Source organism: Passer domesticus, chromosome 13 (assembly GCF_036417665.1).
Source record: "Passer domesticus isolate bPasDom1 chromosome 13, bPasDom1.hap1, whole genome shotgun sequence".
Lineage (NCBI taxonomy): Eukaryota > Metazoa > Chordata > Aves > Passeriformes > Passeridae > Passer > Passer domesticus.
This window is the reverse complement of record NC_087486.1, coordinates 2,314,793-2,339,917: the sequence shown is the minus strand read 5'-3', so window position 1 is coordinate 2,339,917 and position 25,125 is coordinate 2,314,793. Positions and strand designations below refer to the sequence as shown.

The following is a 25,125-nucleotide window of genomic DNA, read 5'->3' as shown; positions in this document are numbered from 1 at the left end:
CGTGCAGCAGGGAGCAGATGAACTGAAGTCTGAAAAAGCACAGCAGATGGGGGCTGTGTGGACTGCAGGCCAGCCCAGCAGCCACTGCAATATTCATGAAGGACTTTAGGTCTTTAGACAAAAATGCCTTACCAATAACTATTAGTAAAATTCTTTTTCCTCTATTTTTTTTTCCTGTTGCCTGCACAGAGTGGAGTTTTGCAGACAGCTAACATGAAAACTGCTGGAAATGCCAGACAGAGGGAGGAGATGGGCCTGGCACAAAACGTGCAGTGAGGAGACTGCTTTGGGATGTCCTGGTGGAGCACTTCACCCAGAAATGGATTTGGGAAGCAGCTTGCACTGAGCAGAATGCAAAACTCACAACAGCAAAAGATGCCTGTTCATACCAGGGCTCCACTAAAAAAAAAGCTGTTGTGAAAAGTCAGGTCACAAACAACCGACCCAAGGAAATCCAAAATCTGCACTGGTGAAGAAAAGGCAGGTAGGGAATTGATGCAAACGAGCCAGATTCCCCCAGGGAAGCAGAGAGAGGGGTCTTGTTAAAGCACCAGCTGTTAGCTCCCATCTGTGTGCAATTTCCACTCCTACCCTGTGTGCAGGATGAAGCCCTTCCAAAAGGATTGTGAGCGAGCTGCTGAGAACTGGAGCAGCCCCAAGTGCCCAAGTGTGGTGGGTGTCCCAGAGCTCGGAGAAGAGCTTGTGTTTCCCACAGGGGTTTGAGGCCAGATGCCATCTCCAGGCAGAGACAAAGGTCACCTGTGACAGGATTGCCCAAGTGTAGGGAAACCACATGGGGGAAACCAGAAGTTGCTGAGGCAGCAGAGTCCCCATCCCCAGCTGTCCCCAAGGCCCAAGCAAAACCTCAGCTGCCATCAAAGGTGGGACAGTGACAGCCTGGAAACCACACTGCTGGTCAGAAATAACTCTGTCCCATGGAAAACATGCATGCCTCAAGTACATGGAACTGCAAGAACTAAATAAACTATCATTATCAGCCCCGTCAGGAGAAATCCAACTCCTAGTCGAGTTCATGTGGGTATAACAATAAATTATAAGATATGTCAATAAAATGATCACTGTCTGCAGGGCAGTGGGGCTCTGAGTGACCCATCAGACCCAACAGCTACCTGCTGTTTTACCATGGGAAGTTAAATTAACTGAGAAAGGTGCTGGTTTGGAGGGGGCTCATCTCTCTGTTAACTGAGCTAAGTTTTCTCCTGGACATTTCCAGTGGGTGGGAATAGGAACAATTGCTGACTCTGGGGGCAACTCATGGTTTCCTCACTGTCCCTGCAGGGTGACAGAGATGAATTGCTCCTCATGTGGACTTTGAGTAAAGTTGTGGTGAATTGTGACAGAGATGAATTGCTCCTCGTGTGGACTTGGAGTGAAATTGTGGTGAATCCTGTTCACAAAACCCATTCATGGTCCTCCAGGCCTTTGTGCCATTTATACAGGCTGGTGGGAATCAGCTGCTCCTGCTGGACCAGTTCAGGCTGGATCAAAGACCATATTCTGCAGAAAAATGACATAATCAGGTGGAGTCTGGTGGAAAGTCACGTCACAGGGGACAGAGGTCAGCATACGTGGTGTCACAGGAGAAGAGGCTGGCTCTGAAACAGCTCAGTGAGGTAAAGGCTGGCAGGTGCAGCAGCAGAGAGAAGAGGAAGGTGTAATGTGGCTCTCATGAAAGGCCAGTCCCTTCTCCAGGACTGAAGGACTTGGGAGCCTGCAGTAAAAGCAGAGAGAGCCCTCCAGAAGCTCTGTCATCATCGCACTGGTCAGGCAGCAAGGAAAGAGAAAATCTTACCCTGGAGCACAGCCAGAGGCAATCTGAACTGCCTGAACTGCCCTCAGCACACCCAGCTGCAGCAGAGCCAGATGCCAGGAGACACTTGGGCACAAGGATTGTCTGTTGAAGCCTTCATTCACAGATAAATCCATTTTTATCCCAGAGCAAACACCCAGGATGGGATACACCAAGGGGAATATGTTCAGAGGTTAGATATGGTGCCACCAGACTAAAACAGCACCCAAATATCAAAGTAAAACAGTGATAATCTGCTCTGCTGAACGTCATTCAAAGCCATAAATGCTCAAGAGATACGTCAGAGAATGACACACAGTCTAACCCCAGATTTGAAAAATGAAAACATCCTCACTTAGGTTATGTTGTTTCTGTCCTTAAAACACAGGCTGAACTTTTGGTAGGAGAATAATAGGCTCCAAATCATTTTAATGAGACAAGAGATGAAATTTGCAGGGACTAGGCATCAATTTGAGAGAAATCATATCCTCCTGGCAGGAGATTTAATCATCTGATTATTTCAGGAGACACATTTTGGCATAGAAGCTGTTCATAGGCGCCAAAAAATCGTGCAGGTTTGTTCAAAACTTCACAGAAGAGGCACAGAACTATTATGTCAGCCAATTAATAGAGACTTTTGACTGAAAAAAAATAGCAATCAATCAAAATTGCCTAAAACAATCCTTTCTCATGTGTCTGAATTCAAAGTACTTCAAAACCAAGCTGATCTTAGATCACCAGCCCATATCCTGCTCTCTTCTTTTCGGTCTTTATTGCTTCTCTGGGGTGATGATCCATCAAGGTCAGCTGAATAACACCAGCATCCATTATCAAACTTTGCCCAACATAATACACTTAACCCCAAAATGTAATCACTACAAAATACTCTCTTTAAATAGGGTGGAAATGGGTTGTGAGAAACTTTTTTTTTTTTTCACTGCAAAGAACACAATCGACTTTATTTTTTTTTAAGCTGGAATTCATAGAAGACTGCAGAATATGACCCTGACTTGTTCTTGTGAATCGCTGTCACAAGGCCACTTTGAACCTCTCCTCAGTGCTCTTCAGCCAGCTGAGGACATCTGTGCTGAGCTCTGCTTTCCAGGCACACGGGGAGGAATGTGTATGGACACAGATGTGTATCCACACGTCCCTGAGGGTTCCCTGTGTCAGGAGGGCTCTGAAAGGGGCACGCCAAGGTTTCCATGCCTAACAAATCCTTCCCAGCAATGAGGAAATTGAACAGCCTATATTTTAGCAAACACAAACCCAAAGAGTTGGTCCTGCTTAGTGCATTGAGCCCGCCAGAGATGTTCATTGAAGGAGAGGCAAACTGAGGGAACTCCATAACCCTCCTAGACAGATGCAAAAAAAAGAAGAATTTGGAAATACCCCAGTGTGTTCCAGCAGCCTATAACGGGAGACCGGCTGTGGAAGAAGAATTGCTGGTATGATCTCAGGACTCAAGCCACTGTAGTCAGCCAGTCTGCCCACAACGATGGGCCAGCCAAGACAATACCAGCTCTATGCTCACTGATAATCCAGACCCAAACACAAACTGCATCCCCATGCCACAGGAGCAGGCAGGATGACGTGGAAACCTCAGGAAGATAGCAAGCTACCTGCTCTCCTAGGTCCAACAGCAGGGAAATTTCTCCTGCTGCTTGCAAAAGCTCCTAATGGGGTCAGCTGAAATGATGGATGTAAACAGCTCCTCCAGCCACAGGCAGTGCCGGATACTCCTACAAGTACTGAGCTCCTGTGGGTATTACACAACTGCCTCTATTCAGGAGGCTAAAAAGGAGTTCAGTCCTGCTTGTATATGCTGGAATCATGACATACAGTGTTCCCATAAATCATATAAATGGGTGTTACTGTGCCACTGGTTGGGACAGCTGCTGTTATTATTGAAAACCCTCCTGGCAACCCAAGCCCGGTGCCATTCAAGCTGAGGCTGGCCTCAGTGCAGCTTGTGCTGGGCTCAAGCCTGTGCCCTGCACTTTTCCCAAAAGATTTGGGCAGAGTTGAGGCTGCTGTGCCCGTTCTCCATCACCCAAGGGTGGCACATGTTGACACGGAGCCCTGTCACCACCAGCTCTGTCCCCCTCCAGGCTGCTCTGACCCCTTGGAGCAGGGGCTGCTCCACATCCCAGCCTGCTTTCCACTTGGATGGAATGCCTGGGGACAGCCACCCCAACCTTCCTGCTGGGGACATCATCACCGACACAGAGCAGCCTCAGAGCTCTCAGGGCACCCAGCAAAGCTGCTGGGGACAGAAGCACAAAAGCACAGGTGGCTTTTACCTCAGCCAAAATGCCAAAGTTATCAGAAGAGACACTTGGCTAAACGCAGAGACTGGAAATGACAGAGAGGAGTCCCAGGAGGCAGCAGAAGGCCATGGACACCCTGTCTGTGGTCTTGTTCTGCACATTCCACCCTCAAGTCGGCTCTGCCTGAACCTCTCACCCACACACTAATTTATTCCTGTGGGTTTTCATGAAATAGGAATTCTGAGACAAGATGTACAGAAAGTTTAGTACATGGTGTAAAAGCTAGCATCCATCATGCCAGCTCTGCCTCTCCAATGAATTCGTTCTGCTTGTTATTATCATCTGTCTATAGTCATAAACAATACCCTTATGATTTTTTCCATGCTTATTTATTTCCTCAGTCACTGACTTGGTTTCCCGAGGCTATCAGAAAATTACATATAAATATTTATATAAACAGATCTCTGTTTTGAAATGGTCCCCAGCTACTTCTGAATGCAATATGACATCAACCAAAAATCAAGGCATGCTTGGCACACAGAACTTACTGCTGACTGTGAAAATGGGTGTAGCTGAAATAGCCCCAAGAAAGGACCCACCAAACTCATATCCAGAATATATTTCATATATATTATGTTTACATTATATTATGCTATATTATGTATGTATTTACATTATATTATTGTGTTTAGATTATATTTCAGTAAATATGGGGCCCAGGATTGGTACATGGATGGGCAAAACTCTTGGGGAGATGGGAGAACAATTCCATGAGGGGCCATTCGTGCACCAGCCAGATGTGCTGTTAGAGCTGTAGTGCAGCACCACAGCTTATCAAGAGGGTGGAAGGATTGAATTGCACTCCTGGACACATTTCCAGATTAAAATCCGATTACACCAGGACAGAAAAGACAGCAAGTATTATCTCTGAGGGTTTTTCACACAGAAAACAGCAGCCAGCAATTCTTCCATTTTGGGTTATAAAGTGAATTGGAACGAGGAGGAAAAAACCTTCTGAAATAATGCCTTTGCAGACATGAGAAACTGCCATGTACGGTGCCATGCTGATGAGCCCAGCTATAATCCAATCTTTGCTTTCTGCTGACTGGCTGAGCTCTGGTGGTTTATGATGTCAGAGGAACCCCTCAAAAGAATTATAGCCTTTTAGTCAGCTCTGAACCACGTATTATTATGAATACTAAACTGGTTCAAGTGCTCTTTTGGTCTTGCTCTAACATTAGACAAAGTCTCAAGCAATTACCTATCTCTTCAAGGAATGTGTTTTCCTTGGCGTGGGATCCTGCTGGAAGCAGGAGGGAACATTTGTGGATACAACTTCCCCAGAGCCAGCACAGGGCAAGGTACAAACACCAGGACGGGGCTCCCGTCCCCACAGCCCCACAAAATAAAAGGATTCCACCACAAGCAAACCTTATTCATGGTAAAAACACGTTCAATGAACACAGATAGGGGTGATGCAGGCGAGAGGCACATCGTGGTGGCAAAGTTACTGCAAGTTACATTGTGGTGGGTAAATACTACGTTAATTTGAAAACAGATTCCAGCATTAGCCCTGCAGAAAGAGGGGTTCAGGCAGTTCCTGCATCCAAGTGGCCCCAGTAAGATCCATGACAGCAGCAGGACCATAATTTGTATTTTAAAAGTTGCCTGTCCAGTGTTGGTAGCTGGAGCAGCACCACAGCTCTGTGACTCTGCCCCCTACACTGACCCCTGGTTTTTCTAAGCCTGGCTCATAACTGCTGAGATTTGGAGAATCTTTTTAGCCTCAACTGACAATTAACTATTTACTTAAAAGTGTGGGGGTTTTTTTTAATGTGAATTTCAACTTACAGTACTCATTATTCCACAGGAAGAATAAAAGCCTATAAATTGTGTCATGTAGGTCACAGGTGCCATACCTCTAAGGCAACATGGTCAGCAGGCTGTGCTGTGTGTCAGAGCATCTGCCCAGATCCCACAGGAGTGAAAAGAGAGGTCCTACCAGGCCAGAGGCACACCTGGACCTATGGGTTAATTGTTGTCTGATCCAACTGAGAACTCCCAAAGCAGTGGGAAGACCATCTATACATAAAAAGTGAAACGTGGTTATGGAAGGCCAGTGAGAGCCCAAGATCAGACTGCAGAGATGATTTTCTCCCTCAGGGCTCTTCCCAGCCCTGCAGGATTGCACTGAATTTCTTGGGTTCAACATAAAACCAAAAACTGAGCCTTCATTTCTCCACCAGCTGTTGGCCTCTGCACGGCCGTTCCCAGGAGCAGCAGATGCACTGCGGGTCCCAGGTCAGCCCAGCTGAGAGCAGCCAGAGCAGCTCCAGAGCACTGTATTGTTTGGACTCTGATTGTGGAATCGCTGCTCGGTGCAGTCTGTGGGTGGTGACTCGGGTGCTATAATTACCACTCTAATTACATTGGCACGTTTCCCTCTTGGCGAGCCCCATGGAATTACAGTCCCGTTACCTGACCTGCCTTTCTGATAGTCCTACCACCACGGGCTGGAGCATTTTGCTTTTGGTCTGGCCACAAGCTGGTAGGCTTAGTGTGAGTTGGAAGGCCTGGAATGCCAAGGTAGGTTGTTTTTTTTTTTTCCCAGAGCAAAAAAAAATGTTGTCAATGTTCACTTTGACTGCAAGTTTTACTTGTGGCTCCTTCACGAGGTGAGGAGGAGGAGGAGGAATGGAGGAACCAGAACACTGGAAGGATCTGGTACTTCAGAGGAGAAAGGACTAGCAAATCTTGCCTGTCTTTAACTTCTGCCTCGTGTAACTGCACCACAAACACACAAAAACTGGGTGTGCCTGATAAATATGTCACCTGGGACACGGGATCAAATTGTTTGCATTGTGCTTTGGCATTAATGTCATAGCAGTAATTCTCTCCTCTCCTCTAGATACTGCTTCAGGATTTGGTGGGTTCAAAAACTCAAAACCATCCTGTGTTGCACGTGAAACCCAGCTCACCTCTGGATCTGATGCTGCACATAACTGAGCCCATGTTAACCTTGAATCACATAAAACAAAGAGAATGCTTTATGTGCCACGGGGTCTTCAGCTGGGGGACCCAGAAAATGCTTTTTTGCTCTCTTCTCTCCCAAAACCAAGCAGGGTTTCTGCAGAAGAGCTGTGAGGAGTTTCCATGCTCCTCCAAGCTGGATCCCACACTGCAGCCCCGGGTTGGGAGCCAGAGCTGTGTCCCAGCAGGCCGTGGTCTGGATGAAACCAGAGACTCCACTGCAAATCTTTTGCAGATCCTTCTTTCCTTTACAGCACTCAGGGGGATTCGGTTTTGGTGACTTTGCTGAACAATTCTCTAAATCAAAGCTGCTTCTTGAAACTCTCAATTTTTTATTTTTTTCCCTGATGGATTTTTCTCCCTGCTGATTTGGAGCCAGCCTGGGAATAGGGGTGCTACAGGACGTTCAGCACTTCTCTGTGTCAGGCTGCAGCTGCCTGAGGTAGCCACTTCACTCGAGGAAATTATTTGAGGTTTTCTGAGAGCCTCTTGACAGTAGGTAAAGATTGTTTCAGCTTGTGGGAGCGCCAGCTAGCAGCCTCCATAACCTGAATGACATGCAATGCCATAAAAACTCCTGCTAAAACTCACTCTGTCCGTGCAAGATGCTGATCCTGATGTCAGGGTCTGACATTTCAGCCATCACTGAGCAGCTCATCTGCATAAGAGCTAGCAAGTTGGAGATGGCCTACAAGTATCTCCTAGCAGAGGACCCTTCCATGGATTATTTTAGCTAAGAATGTAACTCTCCACATCTTGCAGTTCTCTTCCCTGTTCTCTCAGGGCAGAAAAAAATGTATTACTGTGAGAAAAAGGGAGAAATGGATGATTTTTGGCCAAAGCTCTTCTGTGGTGACTAAGCAGACTGCAGTCTGATATGTCTCAGTCTGAACAGCCCCATTTTGATGACCCTGTCACACATAATTACCAACAGAACTTCCAGTTTCTCCTTAGCTCGTGCAGTAGTCCCAGAAATCCTGACTGTTGGGCATTATCTGCCTTATATGAGTTGTAATCTCATCACATTTTTGTTTATATCCACCAGTAATAGAAAACATGCATATCTTCAGTTTGACTTCAAGAATAAAGTAAATATATAATTCTGGCAAATTGTTTGGAATTACAGTTTAACAGCATCTGGTTCAGATATTCTGTAGTAAATTGTTGGCACAGGCATTGCCACATTTTTTTTATTATTATTATTATTTGAACCAAAATGTTCTCAGAAACATGTGTTTTTCGTCCAACTTCCATGTAATCCGTTTTATGACAGCCACAAAGCTGACGAAGTTTGAAACTTAAACTACCTGGGCAGAAGGGATTGTTTCTGGACACTCATTACACAGCTGATTAACTGAGGAATAAGCAATTCTGGCATGTAACCCGGCGTGTCAGTTGTTTTGGCTTTTTGTCTCAAGGAGTTGTCTTTCTTGAAATACCTCCCCAGGTACAATGTGTACATTCCACCCTGTTTTGCTCACAAATTACATACCTGTCTTTTATGTCAAGTCCAATAGAGCTGCACCAGGTTTTCTTATTCCACATTAAAAGTAACCAATTACTTGAGTAAATACCTGTTTTAAAAATATCTCAGAGTGGTTTCCTGCCGCTCTAAATACTGAAATATTCGGCAGCATTTCTGACTCTTATAAATCTTTCCAATAGTTCATATTTTATCAAAGAAGCCACATCAGCTTTAAACCTGTCCATAACTCATTGAGAACATTCCTCAAATACATGATTTTTACACAAGCAATCAGGAAGAGAATGTCTGTGTAATTTTTAATATAATTAGCTTTGGCTTTCCATACATTTAATTTTCTGTGACTTTATTGTCAACTTCTGCTCGTTCCTCATAAAAACTAGCTACCAGAAATTCAAAATCGATGATGAGAGGGGAAAAGTGGCTTAAAATACAACCCTTTGAAGCCTCCCAACAGACCTACATTTACTGAGCCTAACAGGTTCTCCAGTGTCGAATCCCATTTCAGTCACTGTCAGCAGCTTTATTCGCACCATCCGAGAACCAGCTTGTGGGAATTAAATCAACGTGTTCCCAGAGCAGGTCCCACACCAGGAGGAACCAAGTCCAAGAGGCAGCTTCCCCCCATCTCCTGACCACGTTCCCAGCAGGGCTTTGCAGCTCTGGGCTGGCCTCGTAATGATGTGTCATTTGCAAGTCAGCACCTTGCACTAAGCCTCGAGGTGGGAAAATTACCCGGGAGAAGAGGCAACACTAAATTCCCCCGTCTTGCTTATTTTCTGGAGTCTGATGAAATCCCACTGCGCTGCTGGGGCTGCACAGCACAGCTCACTCTAACTCTAGTGTGAAATGTGTTTAGTCACAGATAGAAAGCCCAGAATGCAGACCTTGGCACACCTTCCCCACAGCATCCTCTTCCCTTTTGAAGTCATCAGCCTCTCTGTCCTTCAGAACTGGGTGTGCTGGAGCCTCTTGCACAGCATTCCTCAGCCTTCACCTGCCTGCAACGGCCTTGCAGGGACACAGCCCTCTTAATAGTCATGAGGGCAGCTCATCTCCCTAAAGACGCCAAACAATTAAACGCTTCCCATTTCAAGGCAGTTGCAAAACGCTCGTGCCACTGCTTGATCATATGAAGCCTCAATCGAGTTATGAAACACTCTTAAAAAGAAAAGCCTGTGTATGTTAACTAAAGGCAGCCCAGAGTGTGTTCCTGAAAGCCAACAGGTGCTCAGAGCTTCTGGAAGGAGTTATGATCCTCTCCAGGCGTTACTGCTCAAATATGTCCTCAAACGCCTCGCAGCAGGACACCATCCTGCACTCAGGCTCCTGTGCCCACTGGAGCAAAGCTGCAGTGCCTTTGGGATTCAGGCATCCCAAGTGCCCTGGAAACCAGCCCCTAAATCGCTGGAATTGGTAGCTATTCTATAAAATCACCTGGCAGTCCATCCTGCTGCCAGGGAGTGAGTTACGCCACGCTCCGAGAGATGCCAGATTTTCTGGAGCATGACCTGTGGATCCCTCACAGCACTCACTCCAAAGGGCAGCCACAGCTCCCTGACTCCCTGAGGACAGGCTGCATGGCACCAGGTCCTCTAATCCCAGGAGCACCCCAAGGAGTGACCTGGAGAGAGAGAAAAGCAGGGAAATCCTGCAGCTCTGAGTGCCACCCGCTGCCCAGCTCTGCTGAGCAGGAGGAGATGGGAAATGCTCAACGTGCACATTTCTTCCCCAAAGTGACACGAGGAGGGGCTGTTTTGGTAAGGAAAAGATGTTAAAATAACCTTGATTGCAGCGATTAATACAATATGGGCTGAAAAGGAGGAGCAGCCCACTAAGGCAGTCAGGGCTGTGGCGCTCGAAGGACAGGCTCTGAGAAATTAGGAGAGCTGACTAGAGGAATCAAGCTGAGGGAGGAACATGGGGTCTGGAGGATGGACACTGCACAGAATGCAAAAGTCCAAAAGGTAAAACACGTCCAAAAATTGTAACTTTAAAAAGAGGCAGAAAGATTGGTGAGGAATGGCTGCAGGAGGACATCAGACTGAAAGCAGCAGGGAAACAGCATTACGAGAAACCATCATTTGCCAGGCACTGGAAAAAATAATATTTTATATAGATGTAATACAAACTCACTGGTTAGAAGCAGTGCATTGGCTGTTATTTCCTACAACAGAGAAAAACTGCCATCCCTTAAATTCTCCTGCCTGAGTTCAACTCATTCAGCCCCCAGTCTAGGAGTGCTCGAGCTAAGTTAGACCTAGCAAAGGCAATTAAATAGCAAAACTCTTCAGCAGTATAAATAGTAAGAGAACAAGGACAAAAGAAGAGCCAGGCACTCCGGGTGAGGTACAAATGAAGAAGAAAAAGCAATTCCTCTATTAGCCCTGCTGTCAGAAAGGGCAGAGCCCATCCCAGGGGCACGGGGGCTTTGCAGACATCCTCACTGGCACAGCCAGCTCCTCAGAGGAAAGCTGCAAGTTGCAGTTCCGAAAGCAGCAGCATGTTGATAAAAGGGAATTTCCACACGAGCTTGGCACCGCCGTTAAGAATTTCAACCTTAAAAAAAAAAAAAAAAAAAAAAAAAAAGACGTTGCGATGTCAAACCCTCCGCGAGGATAAAACACTAAAATAAAAACTTCGCACGGCTCAGCCCCGGCACACAAACCCCGTGGGCCTTGAGACAAAACCGGGGGAGGCCTGGGGGCTGCCGGGGGGGGTCGGGACGTGCCTGCCGGTGCGTAGCCGTGGAGCCATGGTCCTGCGGCGCGGTGTCACGTCCCGCCGAGGAGACCCTTGCTCGGGGAGGTGTGAGTGGATTTCCTCAAGTGCATTTTGACAGCTGTGAGGAAGCGGGCGGCAGCAGCAGCTGGAGACATTCCTAGCTGCGCCCCCCACCCCACCGCGGCGGGACCCCCGCCCCCGGCACGGCGCTGCCGGGGGGCTGCAGGGGAGGGGGCGGCAGGACGGCGGGGTCTGATGAAACATCTGATGTGCATTACGGCAGGGGCAAGGGGAGACGCGCTCGCCCCTCCCCGGCCAGCGCGGCACTTCTCATCACCTGCTACGGATTTTCCTACGTCGTGCTGTGGTGTGTGTGTGTCCCCCACCCCGCTCCAGCTACCGGACAAAAGGCAGAGCTGCTGGGGGGGTTGCAAGGGTGATGCTCACCCCACGGTCTGAGGGGGGTTGTCCCCCCAGGAAAGCAGCGCCCGTCCCTGTTCGTCCATCCGGGCGTGCACCCAGGGTACCACTTCCCCCCTTGAAGTGATGTACTTGGCTCAAATCCCCTCGCAGCAAGCATGGTACAAAATCCCAGGGTGGGGGGGGGAAAAAACCGAGGCAGTGGAAGGTTTCCAAGAAAGTCATTGCAATAGCTGCTTCGGAAAGGGATTTTTTTTTTTTTTTTCTTTGAAATCAAGTCTTGCCATGAGGCGGCAGTGCCGCAGGACGGCCGGCGCTGGCAGCCGGCTCCGGGCACGGGCACCCCGCTGCTCCTCGCGCAGGGCCGGCGGCGGGAGCGCCCCGAACTTGCCGAGGGGGTGGGGGACCGCTGGCTGCCGCCTCCCTCCCAAGCGCGTCAAAATTTTTCACCTTCTTCTTCCTTTTTTTTTTTTATTTTTTTCCCCTATATTATTCATTTTTCCTGCCATCCCTCCCCCAGCCCCGGCGGGTGCCGCTGCCCCCCGCACCCCCATCCCCCGGCGCGGCGCGGGTGGGGCGGGGGGCGGGCGGCCGCAACCTGCCGGCGGGGCAGGGCCGGCCCCCGGCGGGCGGGCGGAGCGGGGCGGCGGCTGCCATTGGCCGCGGCGCGGAGCGACACCTGCTCGGCTCCCTCATGCGAGTGACACCGGGGCTCGGCGGGGATATTTGAGGCTCCCTCCGGCGCCGCCGCCGCCACTCCGCGCTCGCCGCCGCGCCGGGCACATGCGGTTCGCGGGGCCGCGGCGAGCAGCGCGCTGGGCCCGGGTGCGGCACCCCGCGGGGGAGGACGCGGCGGCGGCGGCGGGGGGAAGGCGCGACCATGTGCGCGGAGCTCGGCGGAAAGCTGGTGGCCCCGGCGCTGCTGCTGGCCCTGCTGCTGGCCAGCGCCCGGGCGGCCGCGGGCACTGAGGCCACGCACCCGCCGGAGGGGCCGCAGGACAGGACCCCGCAGCAGAAGGGGCGCCTGTCCCTGCAGAACACAGGTACGGCTGGGGGGGGCACCGGGCTGGCCGCTGCGTGTCCCCCTCCCCTCGCTGCTGCTGCTGCTGCTGCAGCCGCGTCGAGTTGTGACAGGCGTTTTATTTCGCTGTCCGACTGTCAGGCGTAAATCGTCGCAGGAAATCGGAGCTCGCTCCCAATTCCCTTTAAAGCCCGGCTCTGCCAAGCACGTGTTGCCCGTGCAGAGCCGCGGCCCCGCGGCCGGAGCCCCGCGGAGATGCTGCGAGCCCGGCGAGGAGAAAGTTTCTCGGCGCAGCGTTTGGAAGCGGGCGGAGGGCCGGGGGCAGCCGGGAGGGTCCGGGGATGATCACCGGGGCTCTGCCTCCATCCGGAGGGAGCCGGGCAGTGATGCAACGGGCCGGGGGTTTCTCTCCTCCTCTCCCGCCCCCCGCGCTCCCTCCCCCGGGCATTATCTGCCTAGGAAGAGAGAGTTGGGGCGTGCACTTGGCTGGATCGCTTCCCAGCCGTGCAAAGAGAGAGCGCGGGATCCAGACGCTTCCCTTCCCCCCCTCCCTTTTCTCCCTTTCCCCCCCCTTTTTTTTTTCTTTTTTTTTTTTTTTTAACACTCTCCGCGCTGCGAGACGTGTTTAAACACACACGAGCAGGAATGCACGAATGCCCATTAGGGACTGCCACATGTGAATCACGGCACTGTGCAGTTCTCAGCACGCTGGAGCCAGGACATGTGATCCGGCAGAAAGGGTTTGCATCCGGATGCCAACACAAGCACCGGAGCCGCGCTGCCCGGCCCCGAGCGCGCCCGGCTCCGCGCTCCGCAGCGCTGCCGCTCCACAAAGGGCTCCAGTGCCCCTTCCCCCTCCGTGCTCGCTCAGCCTTCCCTCTGTGGCTCCGGCAACCCCTGGATCCCACCCCTGTGCCACCCCCAGATGCACTTCAGGGCAGGTAGAAGGGGGAAAAAAAAAAATAAATAAAAAAGGGGGGAAAAAAGTGCGGCGGTAGTGATTTGGGTTTGGGCTGGTGGCGGGGGGGTCGTGAGAACTCCGGCGTTTCCATCCGCGGCTCCTCGCTCTCTGCCTTGCAGCGGGTGGAAATTAGACCGAAAGTTGCTGTAAAGACTTGCAAATGGACCGCATGGCAGAGGGGGAGGCTGGGGATGGCTGAAACGCGCTGCGGTTCGAGGGGGATTAGGCTGGCTCCCAAGGGCGAACTTTAATTAAAGGTACCACAGGGCACAGAGTACAGGAATTCTTAGCATCCTCAGTTCTGGTCTAAAAGCTGCCCCTGTTTAACTTTATCCCCAGGCTTTTTAAGCAACCACCTTCCCTCTGGCAGTACTACTACATCCATTTTTTTAAAGGACTAGAAGCTGTCATGTTAAGAATTAGATTTTTTGGGTTGGTGGGGTTGGTTTGGTTTTGTTATCTTTTTTTTTTTTTTCCTGAAAGTGAGTATTAGACAGCATTTTTTGCAGTATTACATAACATCTGAAAGGGCAGAATAAACACATATGTAACTGCTAGGTCCAGTACATCTATTTTATGTACTACATATAGAAATATAAGTCTTTTCTATTGATTTCTGCATAGCTGAGCACACAGTTGCATTTTTATACAACTCCTGGTGCAAAGGACTTTGCCTATCAGTGGGAGTTTTGCCATTAACTTGAGAGACATCCTGACAGGCAAAACCCAGTGGGCTGTAAAAAACCTTGTGCTAAATGACCAGAAACTTGCTCAAAGTACCAAAAATGAAAAATTTTGGCTGACTGGGTCCTGGACTTCTCATTTTGGCACTTAAATTTGCTGGGGGGGGCTTTGCACAAGCCAGAGCGCGAAAATCACGCCTGTCCTTTGCTCCTGAGGAATGCAAGAGCATGAGACAGTTCTCAAGTGAAATATCTTGACGTAAGCATAGTGGATTTGGCATTTACTTCTTGGATATCACTTTCATAACGTAATAGACCCAAGTTTTGGCCTAATTCCTGCGAAAAACGGGCACGATTAACCATTGTCACGCATTTTTCCCTCAAATTGATGTTGGTAGCAAAACAACTCTGTCCCTCTACCCACCACCAGTTCCTGTGAGGAGTTCTTCAAATTAACTCTAACCAATACTCGTTTTAGCTGAAATCCAGCACTGCCTGGTAAATGCTGGCGATGTGGGATGTGGAGTGTTTGAGTGCTTTGAGAACAATTCTTGCGAGATCCGAGGCTTACACGAGATCTGCATGACATTCCTGCACAACGCTGGAAAATTCGATGCCCAGGTAACACGGGGAGATGTCCTACCTGTCTGCTTGCTTCTAACACACACTTGGCATGTTCTGCAGCTCCTTAACACATCTTTGCACAGAAAAATTCCCAGAGCTGGCCTACTTGCCGTGATTCACTAATTCACTAGGAATTTTTTGGTTGAAAGGTCCAGAATCAGGACCTCAGGACAGTAATAAAGCAGCAACGTGTCCTAGGAGACAGGCTGGCTGTAGCTGCAGCTGCCTGGATCCCTTCCACCTCCTGTACCCAGGATAACTCCAGCAGAACCCTTCATGGAGCCAAACATGAGTTTAGGAAACCTGGGTGGCTTAAGCCTCTACACCATGTTTGTTCAAAGCCGACTATGAGGCACAACAATTCATTTAGAATTATCTCAGCATTTCCCAATGGGCAGTTACCAAAGCTGGCCCTCAAGACTTGCACACAACCAGCCCAGGCAGCCTCCCAAAGCTGCTGTACCCAAGCAAGCCTTGGGTTCGAGCACTGACGTTAAAATACGTTACTTGCATGGTATGTGGTATTAAGTTTGTCTCCTTCATTTTCTCCCCAGACCATTTATGCATCATTGAGCCATCCTGTTATTATGTCTTGTAAACCTCCTCTCCCATTTCAGAGTGGAGGGAAGGGAGCATTCCGACAGGCCAGCAGCATTTGGCCTGACCGGGCAGCTTGCAGAATGACTTGACCAGAAGCACCAGCTACATGGCACTGCTCAAAGTGTGGCACAAAGCAGAGCTGTCCTCAGGATCCAGCCTGTCCCATGAGGGGTGGTGGGACCACCCAGTAGGGAGCACTTTTTAGGAGTGCTGGAGCTTTAGGCTCAAATGCTCAAGGATGTACGACGGCCTGGCTACTCATTAAAATGGGAATTGCTGCTTTTGTGGGTATCTGAAAACCTTCAACTTCATTTCCAAGTGGCTTCCAGAAAACACTCATTTATTTTTGCACAATATTTCTGTCAGTGGACAGAGTTGACCGAAGGAGTAGGGAAGGAAAGTTGGGAATGCAGGGAATGGTGGCTGTGGAGGCTGAGAGCAGCCATTGATGCCAGATCCCCAGATACTGCTCATCAAACACAGCCTGTCTCACATCCAGGCTGTCCCCAGAGCAGAGCAGAAGATTTAAACCCCTGGAGCTTTATTTAACATGAAGGTGACTTTAACCTCTGCTATGACATGGCTTTTCACAGCTCCTCTCTGTGTCATCCCCAGTTACTTCAAGCTGCATTAAATGACAAGACTAACACTGGCCATTTTCTGTTCTCTGCTCTGAAACCCGAGAATTGATGTCAGTTTGGGTTTATATAAGAATTCTCTTTTTCACCCCTGTTTGCCTACTGTGCTGTGTGTGTTTGTTCCTAGAGGGAAGGGCAAGAGGAGAGCCTTTGGTATGGGAAACAGAAAGGGTGAAGCAGCTCTTTGATGAGCAAGAAACATTTCTGGCTTGAAACAATTTGGGGACGACATCTGCTTGCAGGTCTGGGTGAATCTTATTTAGTGTCAGTGGAGCTGGGGCACTGCACTCTTGGGATAAAGGATTTGGTCTTCATGGAGCACCTGCATAAAAGAATCTGAGGCTGATGAAGAGCTGGAGGCATTGCCTTCCATGAGCCTGTTCTCAGCAAAGCACAAGGAATCTGAGCAGAGCTGTAGCTGCAGGGTCCAATAAAAGAGGAAAGGAAGGGATAGGTTTGATGCCCACCAAGCAACTGAGTGAAGGAGTCACAGTAGTTAAAGAAATGCTGCTAAAGCAGCTTTCCTCCACCTTATTTTTTAGCATCTTGGTGTGATTTTCTTAACCTCACTTCGAATTTCTTGCAACAGGCATGAAGACACTGTAGGATGATGATGATGATTATTATTATTAGTGCTGATTTGAGTCCCTCTCCAAGGAGGAAAATAGTGATAGCTGGGGAATAGGCCAGGTGCATATAGATTGTGCCTACATGTCTCTGAGTTTGTAAACTAATTTTAAAATTAAAAAAAAACCCTGCAGTTACTGAATGGGTATCTGCTTGTGGTCCTGAGGAGCTCAACCATGGCAGGGTGCCCTCTCCTTTGTGTGAACCTGTTCTGCCACCCTGGAAGCAAATTAATCCAGTAACTCCAGCACTGAATTACTTCAAGGTGCTTACTTTTGCTCTTTCCCTCGTTGGGCATTCATCTGTTGGGGCAGAGGAAACCTCAGGGTAGCAGTGAGGAAGCCCTGGGTGTTTCAGGTCCACTGGGATAGCAAAGCTGAGTAACTTGGCAGGGTCTCTAAGGGCAGAGAAGAAGGGGAAAGCCATGAAGTGATATCCTTAGCACTGTAATAACCCTTGACATTGTCCTGCAGAGAAGCAGCTGGCTGGGCATAAATCAGCTGCTGTGCTTAATGGACAAAAATACAGACCTACTCCATTTCTTTCCTTCTCAGGGAAAATCCTTCATTAAAGACGCTCTGAAGTGTAAGGCTCATGCCTTGAGGCATAAATTCAGCTGCATCAGCCGTAAGTGCCCTGCCATTAAAGAGATGGTGTTCCAGTTACAGCGGGAGTGCTACCTGAAGCATGACCTCTGCTCTGCTGCCAAGGAGAACGTCCAGGTCATTGTGGAGATGATTCACTTCAAAGACCTGCTGCAGCATGAGTAAGTGCCTCCGTGCTGGTGCAGTCAGAGCGTGGGAGCTCCTTCCAGGAGTGCCAGTGGGCTGTGCATCTGCCCAAGAGCTGTTTCACCTCCTTCTGGCCCTAAGCACCTCTTGTTTTCCCATGTACAGCACCAAGGCAAAGCTCTCTGTGCAGGGCCCCTTGAAGTTTGTGTAGCAGGGCTGAAATGTGGCTGTGCAAGGAGGTGAAATGAGTTGGAGTTGGATGTGCCAGTCCCCTTGGTGCTCTGGCAGATACACCATGGGTGGCTGCCATTTCCAGAGGCATCTCACAATGCTTTTTTTGTTTTCTGTGCTCAAAGGCATCATTTTGACCTCGGTATCCTGTTAGAGGTGACAACTAAAGAAGGGGGAAGAGGGTTTAATGCAAAGTTGTCAGCAAGATGATAATTTCTTCTTTAAATACATACTTTGAAATGTCTTGTAGTTAATTGTCCCTGAAAGAGCTGCAGTCCCCCAGGTAATCTCCCATTCATCTTATTCTTTATTAATCTCAGATGCTTTTTAATAAAACATGGGGCTGTACAGAATGAAGGCACAAGTCAGATTTTTGAGGACTTCATTCCTCTGACTGGGAGCACAGCTGTCCTCCAAGGAATGGCAGGCACAAATCCTACTTGGAATTGATCAAAGCTGCTACATGACAGCAACAAACCAAGCACAAGCTGTTTGTACTGACTCTTTGTGCACAAATGCAAAAATCAGAGCCTGTTTTTCTTGCAGGTGAACGTCTCACTCCTGAAACAAGAAGGCTGAGCCACAGCCTGGCATCAGGCTTAACCTTAGAGCATCTTCCTACCACACCTCTGTGCCTTGATATTAGCACAGAAACTCGAGAGACAAATTTTTTTTTGCAGAATCACCTCTTTGGGAATTTTAGCCTTGCATTTTATTTTCCTCACTACCCAGAGGAGCTGTGCTCTGATTCCCTTAGTGCTGAAAACCACCCCCCCACTAATACTTCAGCTGCAGTTGCAGAGAGATGCTTCAATGCCAGTTTACTCCCATAAATCCTGTGCTGTGGTTTGTTCCAGCTGGACATGGTGGCCTGAAAGCAAGGCCCTTGCCCTGGACATTCCTGAGGCTGGGATCAAAGGCATGGCTGGGGGCAGAGCTGCTGTGCCCAGGGCCATGGGCAGCAGGGCTCCATCCTGCCCAGCAGCACCTCTCTGGGCTGTGTCAGCAGCTATAAATTGGGTACTTGGCACCAATTAACTCCCCCCATCATTTGGGGATGAAAAGAAGCGTGCGAGCCAAAAGCCTGTCCGAGGAGGAGTGAGTTATCCTTATTTTATGAACAGGCTCAAGCAGGAATGCTCAGAGGCAGCTGCTTATTTCTGGGGAGCTGAGCTGGGGGGTTGTTGGTTGGAGAAGAGAGGGTCATTCAGCTGAACACCTATAATTTGCATGATCTCATTTAGCGCTTCCTACACTCCAGCATCTCCCGGAGTGGGAGCTCGGCTCTCCTATGCGGGACTCCCCAAATAGAACCAGCCAGCCTCCTCCCCTCCCCTAAATTTAGAGGCCATCTCTGAAGCTCTTGAACTAAGGAACTTGTTCGAGATCAATAGGCAAGTGTGGCAGGGCTGGAAATAAAATCACGTCTGCTGACTTGCAGCCTTGTGCTCAGTTCAGGTACTCTGGTCAGGCCGGCTGAAATGCAGAAAGTAAAACAGGCAAGGAGAAATGGGCCAGTATTAATCCGCAGGGCTCTGGCAGGCTCTGAATACCTGAAATATTTGGCAGCTGAGCCACTTTTTAGTCATACCAGTGACCTTTTTTCTTACAAAGATTTCTGCAGAGGTTATGCCTAATTTCAAGAACTCATTTCTTGGGAGGGACAGAGGTTTATGTCCTTTTGCTGGATCACTTTGTATGCAACGTGCTCAGCTCTCTGTTATCTCCTACTTTACATTTAAAACAAAAACCTAAGAGCAGGGAAGCAAGTGGCAGCTCTCAGGCTTGTTCTCTGTTTTGCTCTGGCTGTTCTCTCCCGATGAGTGTTGGGAACGCGGTCGGGCAGCGAAGCCTCCTCCTGAGTCAGCTGTGGGGGTCAGGCTGATTTGCTATGGTGGAAGTGGTGACAGGCCTTGGCAGATTGGTCCCTGCTGCATTCCAAGTAACTTTTTTTTTTTTTTTTTTTTTTGAGCAGCAGGAACAATCCAGCCATGGGAAATATTTTGAGATAGGGGGAATAGGTGGCTCTCCAAGATTAGCGATTCAAAATGAGTTTAAGTGGTTGGTAAAGTTAGACACTGAGCATAATCTGTTGGTTTTCCTCATCTCTTCTGTTTTAAGTTAATGAGAATAGATTTAGACTTGTCCACAGGCACCAGAGCTGGTGGATGGGGTGCCCAGGAGGTGCAGCCCCACCACCCACCCCACACAGCCACAAGTGCTGGCCCTGGGCAGCTTTCCCCTTGTGCTCTGGCTGCTTTCTGCCATGGAAGATTTTTAAGCACGTCCTTCTGGGCCTGCAAGCAGCTGAGCAGTTGTGTCAATAGACAACATCAATATTGACCCACAAAACTTGTGACCACAAGTATTTTAAAATTGCTGCACTCGGTGACCTGTGGCTGAGAAGCCCGAGTGCCTGTGCTCGAGCTGCTGGTGCCTTGGGGACACTCAGGGCTGGGTGAGAAGCACAGAGGGGATTCAGCCAGGGCATGTTTTAAGTCCTTGTTTGGCTGGGAAAAGGTGGATACTGAAAGCTCCGCAAGGAAATGAAGAAATAAAACTTGGTGTGGGAAGAAAAAAGTGCCACCAAAGTGGATTCCATTTGTCTGAGCTCTGTTCAGGCAGATCCTGGCTCCAGATAGGATCTTGCCTGTGATGGAGATCAACACCCTGTGCTCCAGAGATGATGAGGAAAGCCAGAGACTCTATAGCTGAGTGAGAAAATGCCTCCCTCTTGCAGACTGGGGGCTGGTGGGTGCAATGTAGCTGCCATTCACCCAGAGGCAGAGCCTGCTTGGTGAAGCTGACAGCTCTGGACAGGAGCAAGTGTCCTTTGCCTGGTGTCCTGAGTCACAAAGAGGGGAGGGTATGGAAAGAGATGGAGGCAGAAAGTGTGAGACAGTTCTTCCACTTGCCAAGCAAGACCTCATCTGTTCTCTGGTGAACATTCCAGTTCTCCCAGAGTATCTCCAGGGGGAGAGCAAGCAAGATCAATCAATCCAGAGAGGCTTTGACAGGATGCCACTGTGCATTTCCTGCAGCAAAACGCCTGATTAGAATATGGGATTTTCCATAATTAACGTGGGCAGGATTGCTGCTGAGTCAGGGGTTGCCAGGGACTCACACCACTTGATTTGCTGTGCCCAGGGAGGGTGAGGCAGATTCTTCACCGATTCCCTGGGATGGATTTTAACTCTCCCTGCTCCCTTTCCCTCCAGGCCTTACGTTGACCTAGTGAACATCCTGCTCACCTGCGGCGAGGAGGTGAAAAAGGCAATAACGAGGAGCGTCCAGGCCCAGTGTGAACAGAACTGGGGAAGTCTCTGCTCCATCCTGAGCTTCTGCACCTCGGCCGTGCACGGCGACGCCGTCCTGGGAGGCGACAAGAAGGTGGGGGAAGGCAGCAGGGCCGCTGCTGGCCGTGGGGACATGGTGGCCCACGCCGACCCCGAGCACAGGGAGAGCCCACGGGCAGCCAAGGGAGAGAGAGGTGCCAAGGGCCACTCCAACGCCCGGGCCAAGGCCGGGGGCCACGGTGCCAAAGGGGCCCACGGCATCCTGGACCGGGCAGACGAACTGTCCGACTTCTCCGACATCCGGAGGTGAAAAGAGGCACCAGCTCCCCCTTCCCCCCGCCCTCCCCCGGAATCCTCCTCCCTCGAGTTCCATCCTCCTGTCTATGGACATTCCAAAGCATTTCCCATTCAGAGGTCAAGCACAGGGCATTGCAAGATATCTATGGACCTCGGCATCAGTGTGTATATAGTAGCAAAGGGAGAGCAGTGGCAATGGGTTATCGATCCAGCAAACTCGCCGCTCGCGTGGCAAAATGTCTCCAGCTAAATTCTTTCCCCCTTCTTTTTTTTTTTTTTTAATCTTTATGAAACGGACATCATCTGAAATTTAGGATTTTGTTTGGGGGTTGTCGGGTTGGGTTTGGTTTTGGGGTTTTTGTTTTTTTTTTTCCTTTTGGGTTTTTTTTTTTTTCCCTTTGGTCTCCTTGGCAGGGGAGAAGGTTCCAAGCGGGCTCTGCCAGGCTGCATGTGGCTGCTTGTGGCTTAGCACCTCCAAAGGTTCAGGGCACAGCCTTACAGCAGATGGCTGAATTCCAGGGGGATTTGGTTTCTGCCTGTGGCTGGGAACGCCAGAGCTCAGGGCTCTCTGTGTGAAGCTCTCTAATGAAGGAGCTGCCCCGTCTCTGGCACAGGAACCGTGTGGTCTGGAGCTCCACCACTTTCTCTGAAGTAACTTCTGAGCCATTGTTCCCACCTGGGCGACGCTGCCTGGTTTTAAGTGCCCCCTGTTAGTTTCTAACAACTGCATAACTTGACACTTGCTGATCACAGAACCATACCCAGTCACTTCAAAGGCAAGTAATCAGCTTCCAGACAAGGCAATGTGACTGTTAAGACTTGCACAGGGTGGAGGACCCCCAAAAGTATTCTCATGGACCTCTGAAAACCCTGTGCATGCTCTGCTTCCATCTGCCCCCTCAGTGATACAGGTCTTCCACCCTTACAGCCCAAGCCTAAAGGGGCAGGTGTGGGCTCAGACAGCAAAGAACCCTATAAATCCCCATATATTTAGTTCTTATCAGGGCTGCACTGAAGGCCTGCCTCTCCTTAGCAGTGTGGTGTGGTTTGCTGGGATGTGGAGCCCCACTCTAACCTGCCTATAGCTTGGTTTATCCAAATGCCAAAGACAAGGAGAGGGGATTGACTTGGCTTTTGTAATTCTTGTGCAGGTAACGACAACCAATCTCCACAGAACGAGTTAGTGAAGGTGAAGAGTGTCACGAGCTTATTGTCTTTAAGCAGTTTCAAGTGTGAATGAGGTGTTTGGCCATATCTCTCCTACCCCCTATGCAATTGTTATTCTCAGGTTGCAGCTCTGCAATCCTATATTCCCAGATATTGTACTGGAAGTGGAGGCTGCAGCACCCACAGGGACAGGAGGGTGAGCTCTCAGCTTCCTCTAGAGGAAAAAAGGGAGGTTTTCTTAGAAAGTGGGAATCACACCGGGGATTGGAGCCTTCTCGTTTGGAAAGTTGGGGAGGAAAGCTGTGGGGGCAGGAAGGCAGTTCAGCAGAGACAGAACGTACCCATGAACTAACGTGCGTCTTGCTGCATGGTGGGAAGGAGCTGCATAAACAGGAGAGGAGGGTGTTGGAATTTGGCTACAATTTCCAACTCAGATTTCAGTTCCTGCTAAGTGAGCACGGCTCCTAATAGCTACATTCAGGGTTTAATGCAGGGATCCACCCGCAGAACTTGGAGGCACTGCTTTAAATAGCAGCCACGTAGGAGGCAGGAGGGGACAGTTGAGTTGAAAAGGTGTCTCTGTGATCACCAGGTCTCTGCTTAGAGACGTGGCCTCGATCCTGCCCGATTTTAGCAAAGCTCTGTGATGAAATTTTCATTTGGTTTCAGTGGGAAGGGCTGGGATCAGGCCAGGTGCTGTAGCAGCAAAGACCACGGTGATGGTGCAGTGAGTGTGGCATCTGCCCCATGTGGGGCTGGTGACAGCTCAGCCACCCCTGGGGCACCCAGGCTGCCCCACAGAGCACCCTGGATTGGCCCTGACTCTCGTGGCCACCTCCTCTGCCCCAAAATCCTGCTGGTGGTGCCCTAAGAAGGTTTCTGGCGTGTGCCTCCGTGGGTTTCCTGCAAGTGTCCTCTCCCCCTTGGTGGCACAGAACCACCACGAAGAACAAGCTCAAACCAAAAAGACAATCCAAGCATTTTAGCACAATAAAAAAAGAAGAAAACGATAAAAAAAAAAAGCTAACACAAACCAGAAACAACAACTTGCTACCAATGTTCTTGCATTGAACTAAAATAAGATCCCTCTGTCATTAGAGGTCTTGATTCATCAATGGGAACCAAACAGAGATCTACATCTTTGAATGTCTCAGTCAACATATCACCTCAGCATGCATACAGTTTTATTTGTATTCATTGGTTCTGTGGGGAAAATTGTGTATTCCCCTTGTTTAGTCAATGAAAATTGGGGAGGGGGGGACAAGCTGTGGGTGGGAGGGATTTTTGTATAAGGCATCATTTTTTTTTTCCTCTGTGTGTGAAGATTTTATGTGTTCATCTACTGATTCCACATATGCTATTATTGTAAATATTTAACATTTCTATTTATTATAGTGTCCCCATTTAAAAAAAAGAACACTGCTGGCTATGATAATTTAAACGTATGTCATGACCTGTGTTGTATATATTCATGCCACTAGTATGGTTTTTTTATGTTTAAAGCTGCGTAAATATAGTTTTATACAGTTCCATAATGTTATTGACAGCATAAATCATTTATTTATTGTTAAACCTTTCTTTCATATCTAACAGATAGGGTGTGTTTTACCTGAGATTATTTTATTGTGACATCTACATAGCCTTAATTCTTTATAAAAAAGAAAAAGGAGAAAAAAAAAGTCCATTTAGATACTGTATGATGCTTTAATTAACATTCCTTATGAACTTGCTGTTCATGAAGGAGGTTTAGCTTAAAAGCCAAGGTATGAATGTTTCCTTTATGCTTTGCATCTGGAATGAGCCTTGTTCTGGAATGAAAATACTGCGAGAGAAGCAAAACGCCTACAGGAAAAAAGATAGCAGTAAACCCTGGAAAATGCTGTCCTAACTTACAGTGCTGAACTAAAAGGAGAAAAAATAAAATGAAATAAATAAATAAAAGACAAACTGTCCTTAATTCCAAATCTCTGGGAGAAAAACATACTAGTTTTATCTCGTGTAGAGTTTGCAGCCAAATAAGCTTGTAAATACAGAAAATGCATATGGCTTTAGACAAAGCTCTGTACCTTTCACACACTATTATTTTCCTTAAACACTAATAAATGTTTTGAATAAGTCTGTGGCTGGGTTTTGTGTAGCTGGAGTTTCAGCTGCTGTGAGATAAGGGGTGGGAAGAGCCCTCTGGAGCTGAGCCAGCAGTGGCACAGGGACATGGGGACAGAGCCAGCCCTCCCTCTGGAGCAGGGCACAGACCTCGTTCATTCCCCAGGAGAGGGAGACCTGGAGGCTCGGTTTGAGGCAGGAATGGAGATGCAGAATCAACTCCAGGGTGGAAAATAGGAAGCAGAAGCTGCTGCAGTTCTGCAGCTCAGCCAAAGCCCCTTCAGGAGGTTTCCCTGTGGGTTGGGGTCACTGCAGTTTGTCAGAGCCCCCTCCTGGCTTTGGTTGCAGCTCCTGGGGGTTTCTCCTCACTGCCCTGGTGATCCCAGATTCCCAAAGCCCTCTGGCACAC

At 49.0% G+C, this 25,125-nt stretch overlaps 1 protein-coding gene across 2 annotated transcripts; it reads left to right on the top strand.

Moving 5' to 3' along the window:
- Window positions 1-12,407: 12,407 nt before the first annotated feature.
- STC2 (stanniocalcin 2) lies at window positions 12,408-24,729 on the top strand. Of its 2 annotated transcripts, none has more exons than XM_064387835.1 (4): window positions 12,408-12,780; window positions 14,881-15,023; window positions 17,446-17,657; window positions 21,072-24,729. In XM_064387835.1, exons 1-4 carry the CDS (start codon window positions 12,618-12,620, stop codon window positions 21,457-21,459), a joined length of 906 nt encoding a protein of 301 aa, XP_064243905.1. In that variant the 5' UTR covers window positions 12,408-12,617; the 3' UTR covers window positions 21,460-24,729. The 2 variants fall into 2 exon arrangements, with proteins under 2 accessions (XP_064243905.1, XP_064243906.1); XM_064387836.1 differs by lacking the exon at window positions 12,408-12,780 and adding an exon at window positions 13,565-13,699.
- The last annotated feature ends 396 nt before the right edge of the window (window positions 24,730-25,125 follow it).